We start from the raw sequence: 6,000 nt of genomic DNA, 5'->3' as shown, positions 1-6,000 counted from the left end.
AACCCAACTACACAAGAGGGGTGAAGACTGCCAGACGGAAGCCTCTTCCAGCCTTGATGGATGGCGCCAAATGGGGAAAACATAACGGGGAACGCTTCTCCGCCTAGTAGGACATTTCTGGACCCTCTGGAGAGCTGTCCTTGCTGGACTTGATTGGTGACTGCCTGAACCCTCTTCCAAGTTTTGGGAGGAAAGAAGCCCTACCCTGTTCCTGAAGTGTTTCGATCGCAACTTTGGAGACAACTTGGTTGTGTTTCGGGGCCCAGTCCACACCTTCAGAGATGTACCAGAGTTTAGCCATGGCAGCCAACCATGGCCCGCCAGCATACGAGGGGACCAGTAGTTTTATGCACAGCACAGCAGCAGCTTCTCCGGTCTATATCCCTACCACAAGGGTCACCACCATGATCCCCAGTCTGCCATACCTCCAGGGAAGTGGGTCGTCCCAGCAAGGCAGTCCTGTCTCCAACCACTCCATCTGGACTCCGCCTGGGGCCGAAACTGTTGCGTACAACCCGGGATCCTCTCACCCCTCGGTGTCCCCCAGGTTCTCCTTTGCCACCAGTAGCCCCATCCCGGCCACCACCTCCAGGGAGGCGGCAGCCTATAGTAGTTCACTCAGTATCTCGGCCAACAGCAGAGAACAGTACGCCAGGAGTTTCAGTGGATCCTATTCCAGCCCCTACCCTGCACCTTACATGAGCCCAGAGCTGGGCACAACCTGGACTTCCTCCCCCTTTGACAACCCCATGCTGCACAACTTCCAGAATCGGGGCACGCCGGGAGCTTCGAGACACACCAACTTAGGTAAGAACAGATTTATTGTGTTGGGTTCAGGCATCTCTAGCCCAGGTTGCATTCTAAGTTGGGTTGATGACATTGCCGGCATAAATTTAATCAATGAATTGTCTGGAGTCTGATTAATTTACTGTTTAAATACCACAGAAACTCAGTGAAGATGCCATTTGGAAGATCCCTCCTGAAGGAAGGGAATTTTAGTTATGTTTTTTTAATGGGCATGCATTAATTTAATGTTTATTTATATTCAAAGGCTACAACTGATAGAAAACACCCGTCCTGAGTGTTACTCTTGTTTTGGAATGATAGTTATCTTTTGGTCTAGATATGGACGAACCATTTCGTGACATCATGTTGTTTGCGAGTTCAAATGGGGAAAAAGTCCATTTGGGATAGAGGAAAGAATGAACAGCAGAGGGGAAATGACCGTGTGAATTGTCCAGGCGGTTTCAGTGTGGTTCCCTTGCAGCTGGGACTGAAGCTGTTCCAGTCTGATGCGGGTTCAAACCGATCCACGTTTGGTAAACAATTCAGCACAGCTCGGAAACGGCTTCAGTTTCTGATTCATAAGCTAGTGGGGCTTAGAGTGTCTCATTTCTTACTGCTGTGGACCGTAACCCACCAGGAAGGTCTAAGGATTCGGGACATAAGAACTAGAACTCTAAAGAGTACATTTGTAACATGTTTTTGATTTGTTTTGCAGTTGAAGTGGAACGCGCAGCTTCTGCTTTCCATTTCAAATCCAAATTTGTAAAAATCTGCACAAAGATGCTTTTAATTCCTTCTGGTTAGGGCCAGTGAATGTACCGCTCTCTCTCTCTCTCTCTCTCTCTCTCTCTCTCTCTCTTTTTTTTTTTTCTTTAAAGTTGAACCTCTGTTTTGAAATAATAGCTTGAATTTATTTTAGAGAGATTCTAGGCAGGCAAGGGCAAACCACAGCTTACTCACTTGCTTGAAACCCCTATGGGGCCGCCATAAGTCGGCTGCGACTTGATGGCATGGAATTGTTCGTTGGACTGTAAGGGCGCTTTCACACATGCCGAATAATGCACTTTCAATCCACTTTGCAGATTGGTTTTAACTGTGTGAATTGCCAAAATCCACTTGCAAATGGTCGGTAAAGTGCACTGTGGATTGAAAGTACATTATTCAGCATGTGTGTAAGTGCCCTAAAAGTCCAACCAAGGGCCAAACCAGGTGAGAAGGGCAGAGGCCATGTTTGTTTAATCATCTATATGCCCCGTTCATGTATAAAGCAGTGTGTGTATGTGGGGGGGGGGGCTAACTAGGCTTGCCTCCGGTTTCAAGGAATTATTCCTTATTTTTATTTAATGACTACTTGTGGGAAGAAGAAAAAATGCACCATGATTTCACCAAGCAGCTTTAATGGAATTGCACTGATGGTACTTTCTAAAAATGTACTGATAATGTTTGTACACACTTGTGTGTGTGTGAAGTGACGTCAGGGCTTGTACACACTTAAGGTGCCTTTTTCTTTTGATCTTGCAGTATGCTTCCATGCCCCCATCCCGGCCCTTTCTTTCCCTTGCAATATGCTTCCATGCCCCCAATCCCGGCCCTTTCTTTCCCTTGCCCCTCTGTGCATTTTGTTCCTAGCCTGGCTTCCTTCTTGTACTGGAGCCAGGCCGGGAGGCAAAGGAGGGTAGTTGACAGACCGGGGAAGCAAAAAGCGAGGGGAAAAGTTTCAGCTCCCTTTACCTGCATACCCTCTTTAAAATCAGACCTCCCCATTCTAATTTATACAGTTTATGCTGTTTTAGCCCAGAGACTGATAAAGAAGTTCAAGGTTCTGCTCTGTTTCAGGGTGGACTTTGTGGCTGCGACTCCGGTTTGATTTAAATTTTCCAGATTTACGATTTCATATGCTTCCATGTGGCTGCTTATTCATCTGTCCATCTCTCAGTCAGCAAGTCACACTCATTGCGTGGCCTGAGAGGTCAGCCTTTCCAGTCACCCAACAACCCCTAACACTGGTGAACACATGAACCCATACCCCCAAAGGTTGGCTTCTACTGAGGTGGCTTGCTCGAGACCAGGGGTGGGCAACTTTTGGCACGAGTACTAAGCAGCAGGTTGCCAGACCATTTGGATCAGAACACAGGGCCAGTTCTCTGCTCCAGAAACCAAAGCGAACCACTGAGGAAGGGTTGCCAACTTGCCTGGCAAAACATGTCCTCTCTAATAGAGGTTTCATGTGTGGAAATTGGTAGCTGAAGCTTTTCATGGCAGGCATCAGAAGGTTTTTGTTGCCCGATTACAGTTTTCATCTGCACTATTTTCCAGTTCCATAATCCTAGCTCTATTGCATTGTAGTTAAAGGAAGGCAGTGGCAAACCACCATTGCTTGAAAACCCTGTGGGGTCGCCATAAGTCGACTGCAACTTAGTAGTGATTGGTAGGGTTGCCTACCTCCAGGTGGTGGCTGGAGATCTCCTGCTATTATAATTGATCTCCAGGCAAAAGAGACAAGATCAGTTCACCTGGAGAAAATGGCTGCTTTGGAAGGTGGGCTGTATGGCATTATACTCCACTGAAGTCCCTCCCCTCACCAAAGCCCACCCTCCTCAGGCTCCACCCCAAAAATCTCCAGGTATTTCCCAACCTGGTGCTGGCAACCCTAGTGATTGGAGGTTTTTGCTGTGGGGTTGAATTTATTTTCATATGTAGTAATTCACCATGTGTCTCAGTGGGAAAGGCAGGATCTAAATGAAGTTATTAATAATAATAATAATAACAGTAACACCATGTCATTAAACAGCTTTAAAGGGACAGGACGTTTTTCTCTAGGTCAGTTGGCAACCATGCCCTGAATTGGCTAGCTTAATAGGGCACTGCCCCTGACCTTCCCACCCAGTTTTATTCACCGCCACACCCTATCTTCCCAGCAGATCTTGCAAGGTCCCCCCCCCCCACTTTTTTTGCTTTTGCACTTGGGCAAAAGAGTTGTCTGCCCCTGCTCTAGACAATTAACTAGGTCATGCTAGGAAAGAAGAATAGCTTGCAAATTAGTTTAAAGCACATAAAAGATGTTGTTGCCCTGTGTTTGCTTTTCCAAGCCAAGAAGAAGAATAGGGGCCCTCAAGGGAAGGGGCGCTGCCTTGTTTTCTCCCTTAAATATGCATATGTAAATCTAAATACCAGGAGCCTGAGGCAGGAGGGTGGGGATCTCACAACAGCATTTCCCTCTTTTTAACAAGGGTTTAGGATGCAAAATAAGGGTGTCTTTTGTTTAAAGCCACTGACACAAAGAAAACCAAGGATATGGCTTGCTTCAGTTTTAACTGAATTAGCGGCTACAGTTTCATTTGGCTACAGTTGCTAACAATTTGTAATTCTGGGAAAAAAACTTTTCAATGTCAAACACAGCTAGCTTTTCCTTTTCTTCTTTTGGGAAAGAGCTCCCCCCCACCCTCAGTGGCAGATAGTTATCTGAAAGAAAGAAAAACCAAAACAGAACTGGATACTATCCTGATTTCAGTTTTGAAAAATTCAAGTTTGTGGGTAAATAAGAAAGTTTTGGGGGCACAGCAAATAGCAATAGAAAGTATGCCTGGAATAAACTAAGAGTTAGACCCGTTGATTATTATTTGCCTTTTGATTCGCTGCTTAATTAATTGGCTAAATTTACATATATTTGGGTAGCACTGAATTCTCAGTACTCTTTCCAGGTAATGCAAGATAATTTACAATTTAATAAGCAAAAAACTACTGATCAAAACACTCACCTTAAATATTTCTCCTCATTTTTTTAGAACCAAACAGGCACATCTTATCAAATAAATGGACCTTTATTGCAAGCCCCTCCCTTAAAAACCGACTGCTAAAATTAATCAAGAATAATCCTGGATAATTAATCTGTTAGTTACACCAATTCCCACCTGCAGGGATAGCCTACTTTGCAGAAACAGAATGCAGACTAGTGTTTAGAGTCACCCCCAAGTGTTTACATAGGACAGTCCTTAATTTCTGGTTCATGCCCATGTTTCTGCCTTTTGGGGATGCCTAGTTAGCATTTTCAGTTTGAGTGGCTACAAGTGGCCTTTATGAGGATTCATCCGTGTCCATCCCATGCAGTGCAGAAAATTAACAGTGCAATCCTAAACTGTTATTATACCCCACTCAGTCAACTGAGTACAATGTAGAGTTGCCAACCTCCAGGTGAGGCCTAGAGATCTGGAATTTCAACCAGGGTTGCCAGCTCCGAGTTGGGAAATACCTGGATATTTTTGGGGTGGAGCCTGAGGAGGGTGGGACTTCAATGCCATAGAGTCCAATTGCCAAAGCAGCCATTTTCTCCAGGTGAACTGATCTCTGTCGGCCATAGATCAGTTGTAATAATGGGAGATCTCCAGCTAGTACCTAATTACAACTGATGTCCAGACTGCAGAGATCAGTTCCCCTGAAGAAAATAGCTGCTTTAGAAGGCGTACTCTATGGCATTATACTTAGCTGAACCCCACCCCACCAAGCTGAACCCCACCCCACCAAGTCCCCACCCCCAAATCTTCAGGAATTTCCCAATCTGGAGTTGGCAATCCTAAATCAGTGGTCTTAGACAGGTATAACTCTTTTTAGGATTGTACAGTATATCTTAAAACAAGGCAGTCTTAAGGCAGGATGTGCATGACCCCTGCTTTTTACTGGGTTCAGGTGTGCTTTGCTCTTTCTTTATTTCCTTCTTTTTTTTTTTTATAAAGATTTTATTTGTATTAATGAAAGGGTACAGGAAAGAAAGGGAAGGGATAAAGCATTATAGGTATAAAAACAATACACTATTAAAAAAAAATAAGTTCAGATACATACTGTGAGACTTTCTCTATGTTAATAAAAAAGAAAAAAAGATGTTGCAGAACCTCATATTATTCTACTTGTACTAATATTCCATTATATAAGGGTCTAATGTTACTCACAGTCCTTTATAACAAGTTAAATGTATTTAAACATCACATTTCATTCAGTTAGCTAGAGTTCATGTAATTGTAGAATATCACCCACTTTTCTTCAAATTGCTCTGTGAATTCACTGGATTTTTGGTTTGTCTCAAAAGTCATCTTGGCCATACAGGCATATTCCAATAGTTTTTCTTTCCAGTCTTCTATATCAGGTATTAGAGTTTGTTTCCAAGTTCTTGCAAGAACCGTTCTAGCTGCTGTCGTAGCATATTTAAAGACGTCATGAAAT

General features: G+C 44.0%; 1 protein-coding gene across 2 annotated transcripts in view; it reads left to right on the top strand.

The window, feature by feature from the left end:
* The first annotated feature begins 249 nt into the window (after positions 1-249).
* Positions 250-6,000, top strand: part of GATA4 (GATA binding protein 4) — a 39,797-nt gene continuing 34,046 nt past the window's right edge. For both annotated transcript variants that reach the window (XM_056853862.1, XM_056853861.1), the window contains exon 1: positions 250-807. In XM_056853862.1, the coding sequence (XP_056709840.1) occupies positions 282-807 (526 nt within the window). In that variant the 5' untranslated portion in view covers positions 250-281. The remainder of the gene's footprint in view (positions 808-6,000) is intronic.

The sequence above is a fragment of the Euleptes europaea genome, chromosome 7, assembly GCF_029931775.1.
Source record: "Euleptes europaea isolate rEulEur1 chromosome 7, rEulEur1.hap1, whole genome shotgun sequence".
In the NCBI taxonomy this organism is placed as follows: Eukaryota; Metazoa; Chordata; class Lepidosauria; order Squamata; family Sphaerodactylidae; genus Euleptes; species Euleptes europaea.
The sequence above is the reverse complement of the archived record's forward strand: the minus strand, read 5'-3'. Positions and strand labels throughout refer to the sequence as shown.